At 39.4% G+C, this 19,867-nt stretch overlaps 1 protein-coding gene across 1 annotated transcript in view; it reads left to right on the forward strand.

Moving 5' to 3' along the window:
* The window catches only part of LOC109913953 (calcium/calmodulin-dependent protein kinase kinase 2), a 101,187-nt gene that overhangs the window by 72,909 nt on the left and 8,411 nt on the right, over positions 1-19,867 (forward strand). Inside the window, exon 15 of the mRNA XM_020513519.2 lies at positions 1,066-1,166. Coding sequence (XP_020369108.2) covers positions 1,066-1,166 — 101 coding nt within the window. The remainder of the gene's footprint in view (positions 1-1,065; positions 1,167-19,867) is intronic.

Below are 19,867 nucleotides of genomic sequence, written 5' to 3' on the forward strand. Positions count from 1 at the left end.
TGTAACTTTATCCACACGTGACTGTTGCTTTTGGTCAGAAGTATTGCAAACACCTCTGTCAAAGGGATCTTATGCAACAGAGATGTTTTCATTCATTTACCTTCAAATGCAAGTTTCTTAACTAGATTGTAATGACTCACTCAGTGCACTGGAAATCAAATCATACTGTTGTGCAAATGTGAAAATTTGAATAAACCACCAAAGTGCCCAGTTTTACCTAACTCTGTGATTCAAGTTTAAACTCTACTCTTATTTAAAATTCCCATACACAAACAACATGAAGAAGTGAGATAGGGAAGGGGGGGGAAAAAAAAATCAGAGTCACAGTTCTAGTACTAGTTCAGATTACAAATATTGAGAATTGTTTTCCTTGAGATTTGTTCTGACTCCTACCAATTTGCTAATAACGGGACGTGGTGGATATGCCAGTTCTCAGTACAGTAAAGTCCTCGTTATTCAGTACCCAAACATCCAGACTTTTTCTGCAACTGGCAATCGCAAATGCACCCCCATTCTGCACATTGTTCTCCCACAATGCGGAAGTTCGAGATTCAGAAGGGGAGATCAGAATTGTAACTCCCGATGACCTTACCACAGCTGGCTGGCTGACTGACTGACTTATCAGGACGGGAGTATATTTCCTATATTTCCTTGCTTTGAGAACTGATTTGTTTGTTTGTTTGTTCTCCCCCCTCCCGCGCTCGATCAAAAAGATGATGATATTTATGAGCAGTCATTGTCACTCATTTTTTACAACACACATTCATCTTGTGGTAGTGACAGGTCAAGTTCTCCCAACTGCCACTAGTATTTTGCATGTAACCAGCATCCCCCAACCTCTTGCATATGAGATACTAGGGAGATTACTGTATTTCATTCACCGGTTGAGGATTTACACTTTCAGTCACACTGTGGATACAACTTGCAGTGAGTTCCTGTAACTCATTTTTAAAAACTGCAAAACCTTTTCACAGTTTTCTTGGCTTAAAGTATCAGCATTATTTAGTCCACAATCCAAATAAAAGTGATCTTTACAATATTACGAAATTGATGCTTTCTCAACAGATTCTTGTTAAAACAATGCTTCGAAAACGTTCTTTTGGGAACCCTTTTGAGGGAAGTAGGCGAGAGGAACGATCTTTGTCTGCATCAGGAAACTTTCTTGTGTAAGTAGATAGCTGTACATTTTATGCATTGACATTTTAACATTGATTAAACTAAGTGCAATTTGCAAAGCTTCGCATCAATATACATCTTTAGAAATAGTTCAGATACACACATTTTGCTATACTAAATTGGCAGTTTAAAAGATTGTAATTTCTTTACCAAAATTGTTCTAAAAGTTTGATTTATGTATTTTAAAACTTAATACTTAAAGGAAGCATTTTTTCCAAAATGAAGGTACAAAGTTATATTTGTTTTGGATGTGAGCCTCACTAACAAGGCAGTTCATTACTTTTTCCTTATTGCCCTTGGCTGGTAAATTGTATTCATAAGAGACAAAGTGTATTCTGGGTAATTAAGTCCCAAATTATCAATCAACCTTTTTTAATGAAAATATCAAATGGCCTCCATGTGCACCATGACAATTCTATGATTCTGTGACATTCATTCAGCTATTCCTAATAGTGTATCCTTGATTAATATTTTCTGTGTTTACAATTTAAAGTCCCTGTAGATTTCTATTTAGTATGAAACCAAATGGAGTTTTTAAATTGGTAATAGATTTTGTGTGGTAAATTGTATGAAACAATGAGGAGTTCCATAATTGTTCTTCATATTTTACTGTTTTATGTTTATTTCAGTATGTTATGGTGTAGTTTCCAAAATGCAAATCTAAACAAGTCAAATGTGAAGTACAATGGCCTCACGTTGTACTTGGTTAGCAGATTTTAATATAGAAATGTTCTCAGTAAAATTCATCACTGTTAACATAATGAAGAACTTGTGTATCAGTTTGTTGGGAACCAAAAACACACTACTGTGGATGTTGGAAATTATCAGCAAGTCTGGCACCATTTTTGGAGAGAGAGAAACAGAACCAACATTCAGATCGATTATCTTTTATCCGTTTTATTTTTATTATTAACTTACTGAGGTATTTTGAGAAAAATGTCTATTATTTTAGTGTTTATTTCCAGATCTTGTTAATGGTTGGAATGAATAGAGTATTAAGTTTGACAGCACAAATTTAGAGAAACATTTGATACTGAAATTTTTTTTGGATTATTTAATAGTAGCAAAGGATGGTTCCACCTGAAGTGAAATTAAGGAAGAGCTTGAAGTTAGATCTTGGAGTCAAGTTCTGTTTAAACGCAGTGGGACAAAACTAATGATCTTTATGTTACGTAAATCTTTCTCACCTAGTAATTTTTATTGTTATTGGTTCTGGAGTGGCAAGAGATGAAGGTTTTTTAACTATGACAAACATCCTGTCATGGAAACCTGTAACAAACCTTAAGCATATAAATAAACTGTAATGCAAGCATAAACAGCAGTTGAATTGTAGCACTGTCTCAGGCTACTTAAACACGATGGCCCTCAATTTCTATTACAGCATTGCGACATAGTACAGCTAAACTGTTGTTCTGCCAGTAGAAGGTCTTTGACAAGGTGCCACACAGGAGACTGCTAAATAAAATAAGAGCTCATGGTGTTAGGGGCAAGGTACTGGCATAGATAGAGGATTGACTGACTGGCAGAAGGCAGAGAGGGGGGATAAAGAGGTCTTCTTCCAGTTGGCAACCGGTGATTAATGGATTTCCACAGGGGTCAGTGTTGGAACTGTAACTATTCACTTTATACAGTAATGATCTGGACGAAGGAACTGCAGGCATTGTTGGTAAATTTGTAGATGAAATATAGATAAGCTGAGTGATAGGTTCTTTTGAGGAACCGGGGAGGCTGCAGAAGGACTTGTAGAGGCTGGGAGAGTGGGCAAAGAAGTAGCAGATAGAATGCAATGAGGGTGAAGTATGAGGTTATGCATTTTGGTAGGAAGAATAGAGGCAGAGACTATTTTATAATTGGGGAATGGCTTCAGAAATGTGAAGCAAAAATGGACTTGGGAGTCCCAGTTCAGGATTCTCTTAAGGTTAACGTGCAGGTTCATTGGCAGTTAGGAAGCAAATGCAGTGTTACTATTCATTTCGAGCGGGCTAGAATAAAAGAGCAGAGATATACTGCTGAGGCTGTGTAAGGTTCTAGTCAGACCACATTTAGAATATTGTGAACAGTTTTGGGCCTCATATCTGAGGACGGATGTGCTGATGTTGGAGAGGATCCAGAGGAGATTTACAAGAATAATCCCAGGAATGAAACATTTGTCAGTGGTTGAGGACTCTGGGTCTGTACTCAATGGAATTCAGAGGGATGTGAAGGGGATCTCATTGAAACTTAGAGTGCCGAGAGGTCTGTATAGAGTGGACATGGAGAAAATGTTCCTACTAGTTGGAGGGACTAGGATCTGAGGAAACAGCCCCAGAGTGAGGGGGCGATCCTTTAGAGCTGAGATGAGATATTTCTTCAGCGAGAGGATGGTTAATTTCATTGCCACAAAAGGCCATGCAGGCCAAGTCATGGAGTGTATTTAAGGCAGAGGTAGGTTCTTCATTTGTAAGGAAATCAGGGGTTCCAGGGAGAAGGCAGGACATTGCGTTTGAGAAAAATATCAGCCATGGTCAAATGGTGGAGTAGACCTGAGGGGCTGAATGGCCTAATTCTGCTGCTATGTCTAATGGTCTTATGTACAAGATGTCACAGCCTGGTATCTCAGACTAGAGATTGATTGATTGCCTGATACTTGAGCCCATTAGTTGAGTGAGTTTTATCAAATAACCAGTTAGTTTGCAAAATAAGTTCCAAGGAAATATGATTTTCGGTCTAACTGTTTGAGAGTTTAAAATGAGATATGCAGTACCCATCCTTGTGCAGTAAACTAGGACTGAAAATTGGGGCTGAAATGATCGTACTGGATAGTATTTTGCGTTTTGTATGCACGTACTTAACAACTGCTGGCAGCATGTGCCGCAGAAAGGTCAAGGTACTAATTTGCTTTTCAGTTGTAAAAATGTGCTGACTTGAAGCCACTATCACCATTTTGCAACTCCACAACGCTCTGTAATATCCTTGTGTAGCAGAATATAATATTAAATGACTTCAAGAATCCCTCATGAATAAATATTTAGAGATTATTAAGTATTTACAAGCTAGTTGCTGGACTACTACTTCTGACTGCTAGTGTATAGATGTGCATTTTTGGTTTTGCGTCCTTGGCTACAGTTTAATTAAGTACAATGCAGGTATTGATCTGGCTAGTTTTGCGGTATTTTTGTATCTCTTGAAATATTATAGTGCAAAACAATGCTTCCAAACCTGGGTGGAGTGGTACAGCTTTCTGTGGTAATTGAACATGACTTAAGGAATGGAGAGAGGACCTGCAAAGCGGCATAAGCTGGCAGAAGGGGGAGGAAGAAGAGCACGACACTTAGCAGGAAATCATATCCACAGAAAATCTTCAAGAACCAGATCTTTTCCTCAACTTCAGTGATAATCAATGCATGCAATATTTTTATGATCGAGAGAAGGTTGAGTTTGAAATCTGCTAAATGATATTGTCACAGCTTCAGGCACAACAATAATCTCAGAGGGAAGGGCAACACTACCTGTGTTTGCTGCCTCACTCATAGCGCCATCACTCGGTATAACACTCTTAAGGGGAGTGTGTGTGTGTAGTGACATACGGTCAGCCTGCAAGCCTCAACATCATGTACAAGTGTTTTCAAGGGCCCACACCCAGTCCAGCCTCTCAAACTACTAATGCTTCCTGCTAGGTGTATATTCTAGTTCAGTAGTTTATCCACATTCTTGGTGGGAACGAATAATAAATGTCCATTTGCCAAGGAAGCTAAAGAATTAAAATGAGTGGTTAAAAGTACTGTAGTTGCTGAAGCACTGGCACTAATAAAAGCAATTGTAATGGGGGGTGCGGGTGTTTGTCTACTGTTCTGAATGGTATCTTATACAAGAGGCAGTTTGAGAAACAAGTGTCCATAGAGTTTGTGGATAGTGATCCTGTTTGGGACAAGGTTAATTTGACAAAGGATGTTACTGAGAAAAGGTTGCACATTAGTGTGAAGGAAGTTTTGGAAGGAAAAGATTTGAGAGATAAAATTTCTGAGACATAAGTCACTAGTTGTCGGATTGTTTTGCCAAGAGAAATGTTCATCTTAAACTAGATAACCTTGAAGAGGCATCTGTTGTGTCAAAAGAACATGGAAAATTAATTGCTTATAGATATTTTTAATTAACCTGATCAGACATGTTATGACAAACCTTTGGATCGGGCTTGAATCTGCACTTTCAGAGGTTTGGAGGTAGTGATAGTACCACTATGTAACAAGACCTCTGTACACTTAAAATTAAAGAGACATTAGCAACTCTGTTAATATAACAAATGATTAAGGTTTGAAGCAAACAGAAGATGGCTGTTAATTGATTGCCTACAAGGAGAAGGGCTGTTGTGGTACAATGGTAATGTCCCTACCGCTAACAGAGAAGACTTGGATTCAAGACCCGCCTACCTCAGAAGTGTGTAATAACATTTCTGAACATGTTGGTTAGAAAATATCTGACTTTGGGGGAATGGATGAGACTGGGAGAGAGGACTGTAGAACTTGTATAGTCGATTAAATTCCACGCCAATCAAGTCTGAACAGAATTTTCTATTTTGAAGTTAAGGTACAGTGTTGGATGGCATCATATCTGGCAGTGCTCAGGGCAAGTTATCTTGCATGAATACATATTTTTCAGTTCATTATTTATGCAGGTGAGGTGTTGCACAAGTTACTTGAAGAATCATGCAGTGAACAAGTTGCAAATTCTCACCACTTATAGGACCTTCCAGGGTAGAAGGTTCTGGCACCATATTTTAATACCAGTTGGATGCGACTTCAGACGTAGGTCCCACAGAATGCTTGTAATATCCAGATATATGTTCGGACCTGCACTTATTGCTCCATGTGTACTCAACAGCAATGCATGCCAACAAAGGGGCTGAGGCACCTCAACCCACTCCATGAGGAGAAACAATATGCAGGAACCCCAGGACATCCATTTCAGGATACTCTAGACATGTCTTGTCCCTCCACCAGCTTCTGATCCCATTGCTTTTAGCAACCAAAGCTAAGAAGGATGCACCTACATATGTGCAGGAGATAGTTATCAGGCCAGGTCCTGCATGCCCAAAGCCTGTATATGACGTCTCCCCAAGTCTTCAAAGTCATCACTGTATACCATTCTGCAGGCTCCTTCCATCCCAGCTGTAGAGGTTGGGCTTGCACCTAGATATATTGTAAGGCTAAGGGGGAGGGAAGCAAATAAGGGCACATTGCCGATATAGGTGTTCAGCTATTCCATATTGGCAATATATATTTACTTGCACTGTTCTAAGGTCTGCTGTATTCTTACTGCCCCAAACGGATGGTTAAAAATTTCTGATATAGTACGTATCCCTCAAAGTCAACAAAGTGCGTGACTGGAAAAATCCTCATCCATCAGGGGACCACGTACTTTCATAAGCTAGGGTTTGCAGCCAAAGAGCTTCAGATGAATCTCAGGGATGCCAAAGGTCATGAATAGGGGAGGCATCAAGGCCTGGGATGTCGAATGGGTAAACCCCACATATGCATGTTACGGGAGCATTGGCAGAATCTGTCCTGTTTCTACTGGCTCCAGGAGTGAGAGGTCTATCCTATGTATAACGTTTTCAAAGGCATGCTATAACATTAAAGCTACAAGGTGGACATTGGACAAGTGAATGTCAAATTACTGTCATTACAAAGCACAACCTAGGGAACAAATCACAATCCTTAGCTCCTAAGTGGAAGAAATTTTATATGAGAATGCTGAGTCATTGGAAGGGTGGAGTAAAGTTTTGTTGCATTCTACAGTACTTCAAGGATAGTATGGGTTGAAGGAAAACAGAAAGCGCCTTCAGGATGTGGGACAACTCCAGTTCTCACCAGGGAATGAACTTCTTGGTGTAACTCATGTCTAACACAAGGACCATTTTAGCAGCAACATTCAGGAACATGAGGTAGTAGAAGTGCTCACGATCACAGCTGATTTAGCACTAATGTTGGGCCAGGGCAAAAATTGCAAATGCACTGAAACATTTGCAGAGGTGAAGACAGCTGAGGGTAAAAGCATTTGTTGCTTAGATCAATCAAATAGGGAAACAACCCAATCATTGAGGAATACGGAATACAGTTTTTGTATTGAATAGTGTCGGAAAACAAGATGAAACTGTTATGTGGAGATAGTAGGAACTGCAAATGCTAAGCCTTCCTGCTCCTCTGATGCTGCTTGGCCTGCTGTGTTAGCCTTCCTGCTCCTCTGATGCTGCTTGGCCTGCTGTGTTCATCCAGCTCTACACCTTGTTATCTCTGAAACTGTTATGCAGTGTGTTTTAAGGCCTTTCTGTGTTCTGTCTAAATTGCTTTCATTTTCTCTTGGTTTTATTGTTTTTGTAATGCACTTCAGTTCTGTTGCTAAAGAAACTCTGCAGCCTCATTTGGCTGTTTTGATGAATGACTATCGTGTGAACTAAAATAAAGAAATTTATCAGGCCAGATTTCATTCCGAGATCTGTTTTGTCCAGTAGCAGCCTCAGTTGGGATTGAAACATCAGCAGAATAGACCGACTAGGGCTGATGTCACAGAGGTATGCAATTGGGATGGAGTTGCCCTGGGAGTCCTTGACTTGGCTTTGATTCCTTGAGTCCTTGGCTTTGATTCATAACTCCATGAAATCTGATGGCATCAGGTGAAACATGGACAAGGAAACTTCCTGCTGATTACCAACACCAGCCTCCTTCAGATGATGAATTAGTACTCCTCCATGTTTAACACCACATGGAGGAAATCCTGAGGGTGGAAAGGGCACAAGATATGTTCTGAGTGGGGACTTAGGCTATCATGAGATTGACATGAAGTCTCATCTTCACATTGACCATACCATTCATTTCTTTAGAATAGATCCAGCAACTAAAAACTGGCTATCCATGAGCATATGGATTATTATCAGCAGCAGAATTATATTCAACCATAATCTGCAACCTCATGGCTCGGCACGTCCCCTACTCTAACATTATGATCAACCAGAGGTTCCACCCTGAGTCATTGAAGAGTGCAGGAGAGCATGTACAGGAGCATACTTGAAAATGAGGTGTCCACCCAGCAAAATTAAAATGCAGCGCTGCTTAAATGCCAGACAGTTGAAGCAGCAGGCAATAAACAGGGCTCAGTGGTTCCATAACCACTGGATGAGTTCTGCAGTGGTGTCACATCCAGTTATGAATGGTGGTGGACAATTAACTAACAGGAGGTGAAGACTGCACAAGTATCCCCATCCTCAAGAACCTTAGTACACTGGAAAGGCTCAGCCATTTGCATCAATCTTCAGCCAGAATTGTTTGAATGGATCCTCGCCTGCAGTTAGTTCAGTTTACTCCATGTTGATGTCCCGAAATGGCTGCATGCAGTGGATACTACAAATGCTATGAACCTTGACAACGTTCCAGCTATAGTATCAAAGATTTGTGCTCCAGGACTAGCCAAGCTGTTCGAGTACAGCCACAACACTGGCATCTACCCAACAATGTTGAAAATTTCCAAGGTATGCCCTATCCACAAAAAGCTGAAGAAATCCAAACTGGCTAGTTACTACCCTTTCAATCTACTCAACCATAGTGTGGAAGGGGATCATTGACCGTGCTGCCAGGCAACACTTGTACAATAATAACCTGCTCACTAGAATTAGTTTGGTTTTCCCTATCATCGCTGTCCCCATTCCCTCAGTCATCAAATACAATCAAGCCAATCTCCAGGACTGCCCACCGCCTCAGTGATGCTACAGACGATCCCTGAAACCTCTCATTGATTCAGTGGGATCCGCACTCCCAAGCAACCGTGGCTTATCCACTGGCCAGATTTTGCAAGACTGTCTCAACTGACCGCACTCCACCTCCTTGAACCAGTTATGCTAGATAGCCCCAACTGACCAACCAGGTAAGACTGGACTGTTTTTTCTTGACCTAATCTCTGGACATGCATTGGGCCAACCACCTAAATGACTGTGACCAACTGCTCGTACAAGAAATGGCCCAGCTCCTGGTAATAGCAGTAATTCCTAACTGATTGGAGTCTGCTTTTGCCCCACTAACCGTACTAGTCCTTTGTCTTTCACATATTGCCCTGCACTTCAGATCATGTGTTTGCTGCGTAAGCTGCTAGTACATGCAAGACCTATGAGAGAAATACAGCACTGTGCTGCAGTGTTTCCCCTCCCCTCTTCCGCCCCCCCCCCCCCCACCTGTCATATTGACTCCAATATCTCCTATCTCCTACATGAACTATCTGATTTTCATTCTGCACTTGTGAACGCGTTTAGCCACCATTTAACTGCCTTCTGCTGTAGCTATTGCCCCACCCATGCTTCAGATATGCCACTTGAGAGGTTTATATTGCTGACTGAGCCTGTGCACTTACGTTTCGTCTCAGAATCTTGTGTTTGTGCGTTGCCATTTCCCAGTTAGGTGGAGCAATGGTTCAGGAGATAGCACACATTATCAATATGGAGGTGCTTATGCAGTTGTAGTGGTTCTGCCTAAATTGAAGATAAGGATATGGTCACAACAGCTGTGTACGCACAAGACGAGAGGCAGACAACTCAAGTTAAAGTTTGTTCATGTGGTTTATAGAGTCCAACTTTGAAAGCATCTTATTTTAATCGGGCAAAAGTTAATTTGGAAGGGAATGTTAATTCGATGAGTTGGGTAATGAGATACAAATACATATAGGCATAGGGAGAACTTGATTTTGACTGGTCAGTCAACGGCATAAATCTGATTTTGGACTCTTGTCTGATTAAGTAATCATGCTCACTATTATGCTCAACACTACAAGAGGGGAAAAAATTCCAATTTGTCTCTTAATTCCTGTTTGACTATCTTGGTGTTAGAATCTATTAACACTGTCTATTGACTTTTCCATAATAACTGTTCATTCCTCAGATCAAATACTCAGTCCTTCTCAGCTCGTGTATTAATCTCAACAGGGACAATAGAAATTAATAATTGTATAAATCAGTGGAGAGAAATGTGTGCTGCATTTTGTAATTTGTGCTGGAAACAACTTAAACTTTTATTTAAGAATCATGTTAAAACATTATCACTCTTCACAACATCCAACCTAAAACAAATTCAGAGATAGTAGGAACTGCAGATGCAAATTTTCTGCTTGTGTAGCTACACTGGTACCTAGTTTAAAACTGGTATCCAATACAGAAAAATTAGTTTCATTGTTAAAATTAATTGGGATTCAAGGACATTTGATTAAATCTTTGTTTTTGTTTCTCAAGAACAGTCATGCAATTAAAATGGAATTATTGTGCATTATTTAATCCACTTTTCTGCAATGTGTTTATATATTTTTAAAACGACATGTCTTATTGCAATGATATTCAGTTATACAAGGTTATTTTGTGGATTTTTCAAACCTCAGTTTCCTTTTCAGGTGGTGATAAATGACTAGAGATAAGGAAGACTTGTTATTAACGAAGCTTGTTTATTCCAGAGTTCATGTTAATCTAACTAAAAGTGTTGCCTAAATATAATACCCATGATTATTAAGTTGACACAAATGCCACTTTTAGAGACATGTGTAAAACGTAGTTAAAAATTCTTTATTGAACTGAGGGACCTGCTGTAAAACACTTGTTCATTCTTGTATAATTTTCAGCAGAAACAAGTCAGGAAATGTGAAATACTGCTCCTTGCATAGTAGCCAAAGGTAAAATGCTTGTGTATAAGCCTGTAAGTTATTCTGTGCAACTGAAGCTTTAATTGGAATGTGTTTTCGGCCATGATGTGTGACCCAGGACATTAAAGGATATGTATTCAAAAATCCGAAGTACCCCTAACATTCTTCTATGGTCATGTAAAACAATTGTTTTCTATACCAGATGACATGTTAATCCACCACTCACATGCCTACTTCACCAATGTTAAAGATTTTAGTCTATGCAATATTTATAATGACTATCTAACACAAGTGCGGTCGAGCTTTTTATCTATTTTGCCCATTTAGGTCTGTACATGGTGTACATTTGGACCACAAAATTCAAATCAGCATTCACATTAATTTGTACATAAATCACAAACTGTTGTACTTCTGGTCCAAGTATCCTGATTCAGGACTTCGTCACCATTGTAAGCTTCTGAGCCAAGTGATCTAAAAAGGACAACTCAGTAAGTAAGAAATGCATGTGAAATTACAATGGAGTCTGACTGCCTGATCTCATGGACTATAAAAATGGTCCCTGAGCATTACTGTTCCATTATTATCAATTAATTGGATTTGCACACAGACCTATGAGCAAAACAGTTCAATCCATTTAAAATGTCGTCATAAGTTAATTTATTTTTTTTTCTAATCTACAAGTCTCTGCTCTGACAGACCATCCCTCCTTCCCACTTGGGCCCACCCAAGCATTCTAGCTGTTTAGCCTTCATCTAGTTAAGGCCTTTGTCTTTTAATTAATTCATGAGATGAGTGTGGCTTGCAAGATAACAATTTATTGCTTGTCTCTAACTGCCCACCTTATCCATGTTTACTGACCTGTTACCTGTCTGGCCTGACCATAAGGGCAGTATCCATTTCAAACTGAGGTGCAAAAGTCCGTAAAACCATAAGATGTGAGAGAAGAAATAGGCCATTTGGTTCATTTGAACCATTTGGTAAAATCATGACTGATCTAATGATCTTCAACTCCACTTTGTTGCCTTATCCACATTCCCTTGATCTCCTTACTGATCAAAAACCTGTTTATCACAACTTTGGATACACTGAATGGATCAGTTTGAACAATGCTCTGCAATTAAGAATTCCCCTTCATCTGTCTTAAGTGGATGGCCCGTTAATCTGAGATTATACCCTCTGGTTCAAGACTGTCCTACGAGAGAAAACAAACTCTTCTCTTCCAGCCTGTCAAGTTCCCTAAGAATCTTTGTGTTTCAATAAGGTCTCCTGTCATTCCTCTAAACTCCGATGTGTACAAACCCAACCGACTCAACTTCTCCTCCAATCTCTCTGTACCCAGAATCAACCCTTCTCTGGACTGCCTCCAGTATCTGTATATCTTTCTTGAGATAAGGGGACCAGAATTGTTCACAGTATTCCACCTGTGGTCTGACTAGTCCCTTGCATAGTTTTAGAAAGACTTCCCTGTTTTTGTACTCCATTTCCTTTTGATATAAGGTCCACTTGCCGCCCTTTGGCTGAGTGTGTATGCTACCTTTTTGTGTTTTATGCATTAGAATCTGAAATCCAACTTCACTCCAGTATACTGCAGTCTTTCCCCATTTAAGCAATATTCAGTTCTTCTATTCTTCCTTCAATGTGCATAACTTCACATTTTTTTCCTCATTTTATTCCCTGTGTCAACATTTTGCACACTCACTCAACCTGTCTGTATGCTTGTATAGACTCTGTCATCTTCACTACTTGGCTTCCCACTTATTTGTGCCATCCGAAAACTTACTCATCATCTTTTCTCATCCAAGACATTAATATAGATTGTAAATAATTGTGGCCCCAGCCTTCATAGCTGTGGTACTCCACTAGTTACAGGTTGCCATCCTGAAAATGCTTCCTTCATCTCAACTCTACTAGTTAGCCAATCCTCTATTCGTTCTAATATACTATCCTCAAAATCATAGCCTTTTATTAAATAGCCTAAAGTGTGGTAAACTATCAAACACCTCTTAGAAATTCAAATATATGTACTGCTTCCCTTTATCTAACTCTAATTAATTTGTCAAGCGTGACTTTCCCTTCATGATGCCATTTTTGATTGTATTATGTATTTCTAAATGCTCCACTGTTACATCCTTTATAATGGACTGTTCACATTTTCATTGGGAAAATGACAGGTGTTAAGCTAACTTGCCTATAATTACTGTTATTTTGACTCCCTTTTTGAATGAGTGTTACGTCCAATTCTTGGGACTTTTCCAGAATCTAAGGATTCATGGAAGATTGCTACAATGCATTTGCTATCTCTGTTTAAATCTTAGGATGCAACCCATCAGGTCCCAGGGACATATCAGCCGTAAAACCTAACTAATTTCCCAAGCAATTTTTCACTGATGATAGTTAGTGCTTGTCTTCTCCTCTTGTCCCTTATGCCCCTTGAATATTTAGTATTTGTGGAATGCTATTAATCCTCTACTGTGAAGACTGAGGTAAAGTATTTATCTGACTCCTCCACCATTTCTTGATTCACCATTATTATTTCCCCAAACCTCATTCTCTAATGGGCCTCGCTTCATGTTGGCCTCTGTCTTCCTTTTCACATATTGTTTATATTACTTGCTAGTTTGCTGTCAAAAAATATTGTCCCTCTTCTCTTGGTCATCTTTTGTTGGCTTTTAAAACTTATCTAATTCTCTGATTTATCACAAAGTTTTGCCACATTGTATTTTTTTTTCTTTTACCTTTATATAACCCTCAAATTTCTTGGTTAACCCTGGATGGATTATCCCCTGCCTGGAATCTCTCTTTCTCACAGAGATACATGTTTGCTGTGAGTCACTTAAATATTTTCTGAAATATTTGCCAGAGTTCCTCAGCTGTCTTTTCTGCTAAACTGCCTTCTCAGCCCACTTCAGCCCACTCTGCCTTCCTCCACACATAACCTTACTTAGATTTGGCACAGTTGTCTCTGACCCAGGTTTCTCCCTTCCAAACTGAATTCTACATTCTACCATGTTACAATCATTGTTCCCTAGAGGATTTTTTACTCTGAGATAATTTATTAAACGTACCTGACTACACATCACCAGATCCAAATTAGCCTGATCCCTGGTTGGATCCAAAACACACTTCTAAGAAAGAAACTGTGTTGCGGTTGGTTGGCTTACCGAACTGGTTCGTTGTTCCGCAGACGTTTCATTACCCTGCTGGGTAGTGTCCTCAGTGCAGCCTCCGATGAAGCGCTGTTGTGTTTTCCCGCTTGTTATTTAAGCTCTGGTGTCCGTTGAACTGGGTTGCCTCACTTCCGGTTTTCTTTCATAGTGGAATATATGTAGGGTCTAGGTCTATGTGTTTGTTGATGGCCTTCTAGTGGCATCTCATTAACAAAGCTACCTCACCACTCTTCCCTTCCTGCCTTTCCTTTAGAAAAGTCACATACATCTGAATAATTGGTTCCTAGCTTTGATCTCCTCATAACCACATCTCCATATGGCTATAGGATTGTACCCATTAACCTGTTACTATGCCATTAGTTTACTTATTTTGTTCTAAATGTCACATGCATTTAAGTAAAAAGCCATTTTTTAAAAAACCATATTTTCCCCTTTTGATCCTATTTTCTATTTTCTTTAAGCTTATACACACTGTTCCTTTCAGTCCCATGCAGTATCATTATCAAAGTAGTTGTCCTGGAAATCTGCCATATCCTTTTTTGTAAGCATATGCATCTCTCCTCCACCCACCACCCCACTCCCAAATTAGTTTAGTTTAAAGCCCTCGCTACAGCCCTAGTTATCCATTTTGCCAGGTTACTGGTTCCAGGAAAGTTCAGGTGAAGCCTATCCCAATGGAACAGCTTCCCTTCTACCCTGGTACTAGTGCCAGTGCCCTATGAACTGAAACCCATTCCTGCCACACCACTCTTAAACCCACACATTTAACTTCTTGACTTTATATCCCATGTTCCAGTTTACCCGTGTCTCTGGTAGTAATTCTGAGATTATTATTTTGGAGATCAGTTTTTACTTTGGCTTCTAACCATACAAAGGCTTTCAGCAGAACCTGACGAAAACTGGATCCATCCCCTCCATTTCCCATCCCAACCTCCTTAAACCTTGGCACCAGGCAAGCAGCACAAACTCAGAACGTAAGCTGGAGAGAATGTTATCTATTTCCTGCTATTACTAAATTCCTATTTCTTCCTCCCACTTGAATGCCTCCCTGTACTACAGTGTTGTGGTTTGTTTGCTCATTTCCCCCACTGTCGTCTGTTTTATGCACACACCTTGCAAGTACCTCAACTGGACAATTGCAGGAACAGAAGGCCCTTGAGACCTGCTCCTTTGGTCCTCATATCTGCCTCGCCTATGATCACATTTCCCTGTCCTTGATCGCAGACCAAGTTTGAACTCTGAGAAGCATGACCTCCTCCTGGAGCAAAGTATCAAGATATGTCTACAGCTCAGACTCCAGCTCTTCTTCTTTTTTACTCAACCTGTTCACAGACCCTATTACACCTCTGGATCAGGTGGGACGAACCTGGATCTCCTGGCTTAGATGTAGGTATACTACCACTGTGCCACAAGCCCCCTACCAGACTACAGCTCCTCAACTTGATCCAAAGTTGCTGCAACTGTGAACACTTGCTACCGATGTATTCACTGTGTATCACCTTGTCTAGCAGCTCCTACATGTTGCAGCTGCAGTACATCAGCCAACCTGCCATCTCTATTGTATTTTAATTATTAGTTATTTATTAAATTGATCTAGTAATCCTGTTCCTTTCACTTCCAGAATTTCCACTCTGAGCACCTTAGTTTGTGTGTAGGTCTCTAAATAAAGACCTTTTGGCTTAAAGACAAGAAATACTCCCCAGTACTACTCGCCAATCAATTGTTTTGTTGGGGCAAAATAAACCAAAATGCTTACGCTGGCGACTCTGTTATAAGTTGCACTCGAGCGCTAAGTCACAGTAAATCGGCTACCTCAGTATGTTCCCAACAAAAAGTGCTTAGCTAACTCACTGAATGAGGATCCAGTTCCAGTCTTTAATTAGACTGCTCTTGTCTTACAATCCTTGAAAATAAATCTGCTCAGTTGTTAAACAACTACAGAAATTTAAACAGCAGGTCTAAATTAGGCTCACATAAATTAAAAATGTAGACACTTTCTTACTCATGAAATGCATGTGCTCTGTCTCCCTTTAGTCGATTTTGTCTTGGCTGAACCTGCTTGCCCTGATGTGCCCCTGAATTCCCTGACCCTGAGTGTAGTCACCAGCTTTTTGCCTGACACATCCCAACAAGTATACGAGTTTGCACGTTCCCAGTTTTCTACCAGTCAAGTTTTTAGACCTCTGCTGCCTCCCAACTCGGTTCCCTTCTCCCATTTCTTATAAATAAATGATGTCCAAAATGTTGTTCACTAACTACGTGTGGCAAATTGGGAATCCAAATAAAGCAAATATGCTTTCCTGATTAGTTAATTCAAATTGAACTATACACACCATGCTGAGGCATGTGACTTAATTATTCACTGTTGTGCATTGTGGGGACATGCACTTTCATCTTTTTGTTCCTCTGAGTGACACAGTGATTCACTGGTTAGCACTGCTGCCTAATAGTGCCAAGGACCTGGGTTCGATTCCAGCCTTAGGCGACTGGGTGGAATTTGCATGTTCTCCCCACGTCTGCATGGGTTTCCTCCGGGTACTCCAGTTTCCTTCCACAGTCCAAAGATGTGCAGGTTAGGTGGATTGGCCATGCTAAATCGTCCGTAATGTGCAGATTAGATGGGTTATCCATGGGAAATGCAGGGTTATGCTGATAGGGTGGTGCTCTGTTGGGATGCTCTTCTGAGGGTTGATGCAGACTCATTGGGCTGAATGGCGTCTTTTTGCATTGTAGGGGATCCTATTCTGTGATCGTACATGTGGTAATATGATAGATGAGAAACCAAGTGTAGTGTTTTTCTTGCCATGGTTACTTTACTTTCTTGGTTACTGAATAATGGTAGATATTTCTTCAATAAATATTGACCTGAAGTACATTCATCTGTAAGGTTTTTCTGCTAAGATTAGTGTAGAATGTCCGAAACTGTGTGGCTTGTTGGTGATTTCTGCTGAACAACTTTTCTTTGCTGAAGAGCAACCCACACCACCACCCACTTCAACACTTCCCTCAGACCATTAGGTTTCCAGAAGTGTTATTTATCCGTTATTGGAATGGATCACACATTAGCAATTATGGTGGTAATTCCTAGGGATGAATAATATACTGTGACCTTTGTTTGCATAGTGCTTAATAAAGCATGCACTGAACTTTGAGAAATGCCATACAAGTGGCTCAGTCAGTCTTTAAAAATTCGATAGCATGGTGCTTACTGCTTGCATGAACTAGTTTGTCCTTTGCCAGTAATCACTTCTTAAAAAGAGGTATCTTATTTGTTACTTTAAATTGAATCTGCTTATATGGACCAAATTAACCAGTGATCTTGTAACTCCACTGTGCCTTGCAAGTATTAATATATATTTAATGTCTGGCAGTATTCCCAGATGAAATTCAGTATTTTGGCCATGTGCAAGAATCCTTGCCAGTTCTATTTGATTATTTTTTATTTTCTCATTATTTTGGTGTGGCTTTTTTTCTGTTGTTTATTTGATTGGTTTCATTCTATTTTTGCAAATCTATTTTCAAGTCAGCTCCACAGGTAATTGTTTAAGGTCTGTAATTGATATTTGAATAACATTACCTGTAACAAAGTATGGTAGTTTTTGTTAAATAAATGTTATATCATGTAACAAATACCTTTTTTATATGTCCATAGTGGATATGGTGCACTTTGAAAATTCGCTTTCAGTGTCCCATTTTCTGTGCATCCACAACCAGCTCGAGTTTGGAGCTTGTTCTCAATCTTTTCAACATGACTAGTAATGAGGCGTAAGAATAGGTTGATGTGATTCATTTGCCATCTGTCCCCTTTTGCTCTCGATAAGCAAAGACTCCACTTGAAAATTCCTTATAACTCAATTGATACTGAGGGCTCACTGCTTGAATGTAGTTCCTCCATTCCAGACACAGCAAATTGGAACACCAATTCATGATGTCACACTGTTTGATATTTAGAACTTTAATGAGGTACTGTCTGGTTACTTTTGCTCTGTATTTCGATGTTCTTTACAAATGTTAATATACAGTAAGGAATAGTGCACATGGAAAAGATACTTAAACTAAAATCCTTAAAGTGCTGCAAGGGAAAACCAAGAAATTTAGCAATAATTGGTCATTGTTGGGTGTTTTGACAGGTAATCATAGAAGTTAATAAGTGCAATTATTACTATTTTGTGATGATGTCAACACTAGAATAGGTAGCTTTCCAGTTAACACAAGTGTCCACTGCACAAATAATTTTAAGGGGAATGCTAAATGGAATAAAGAAATACAGAAAGTGGGGAAAACATCAGACAAGCTACAGAAATCAGTTGAATGCCTAAAATATTTGTGATGTTTGATTATCTGTTTTTTTTATACATGGTTAGAAATTATACATCAGTTTCCAAAACTCATGTATGTCGCATTTTGTTTTGTATTATTATCTCAATGTCTGCATAACGTTCCTACTTCAGATAGGAGCCTTTGAACTTGGGTACTTACAAATCTGTCTTTCCATGTTTAGTTACTGGCAAACTCAAACACTGCATGAAATGTAATTAAATTTCTGTATATACTGTAAAATGCATTCTGTTTACATAACAGGGATTGTTTTGTTATCTCTGGAGATGCTATGCCACTATTACTAAAAAAAAAAGTGTATAGCAATTGTGTGAAGATAAAGAGCTACAAATTAGACTTCTATAACAGTCTGCTTTTGAGTGATCTGAGTTATGTTTTGGGCAAACCAACAGATTTTAACATTTCACTTGGGAATATAGATAGTCTTCTTAAATTTGGTATATTTTGCACAATCCACATTAATATTATAACATCAAGCATGTAGTTTGCATTTGCCCAATAAAAAAATAACATTTTGATTTTAAAATCATTCATGGATAAAATTGGTGATAGTGTTTTCATGAATTTGGTGTTGTAATCAAGTCTTCTTAAATCTACCATCCCATGGGATTCCTCTAGACGTTTCGGTTTCCTCCCACTGTCCAAAGATGTGCAGGTTAGGGGATTGGCCATGCGAAGTTGCCCATAGTGTTCAGGGATGTGGAGATTAGGTAGGTTATAGGGGGATGGGTCTGGGTGGGATGCTCTGAGGGTCAGTGTGGACTTGTTGGGCCGAAGGGCCTGTTTCCACACTGTAGGGATTCTATGATTCTATGACCCCCCTTTTTAGGAGTACAGAAGAGCTAAATCAAGAGCTCTAGATCAACTGGCAGGGGAGAGTACTTTACACAGGGTTTTGAGGTTGTGGAATTCACTTCCAGAGTTAGTTGTTGAGACAAAATGGGTTAACATTCAATAATAGATTAGATAGGTGAACTGAGAAAATAAAGTTGATTGGCTGTGACTACAAGGTCATTATGTATGATTGAATTAAATTAAAATGGGTGGAATAGCCTCCTTAAATACTGTATCATCTATTATCTAAACTTAAAAGAAGCAAATAATTTAGAATTTGTTAAAAGTAAAATTGGCAGAATCAAAATACAATAAACAGATTTTAGTAATGATATTTTTATTTAGTGAATTGATTGGAAAAGGTCTCCTTTTGTTTTAATACATTTTTTCTTTATTTACTCACTATCTCTGAGAAAAATATCATCATGGAACACCGTATAGAGACCATACTATATGTGGTTACAGTTCTACTGTGGGCTGATCCCAGAATTTACTTGTAATAATTATGATGACTGCACATTGGTATCTCTGAAAGCCACAAGCATAGTGCGGAGCTGGAGGAACACAGCAGGCCAGGCAGCATCAGAGGAACAGGAAAGCTGAAGTTTCAGGTCTGGATCCTTCTTCAGAAATGGGGGGTGGGAAGGGGACTCTGAAATAAATAGAGAGAGGGGCAGGCGGTGATAGAAGGTGGATAGTGGAGCAGA

Source organism: Rhincodon typus, chromosome 24, assembly GCF_021869965.1.
Source record: "Rhincodon typus isolate 14 chromosome 24, sRhiTyp1.1, whole genome shotgun sequence".
In the NCBI taxonomy this organism is placed as follows: Eukaryota; Metazoa; Chordata; class Chondrichthyes; order Orectolobiformes; family Rhincodontidae; genus Rhincodon; species Rhincodon typus.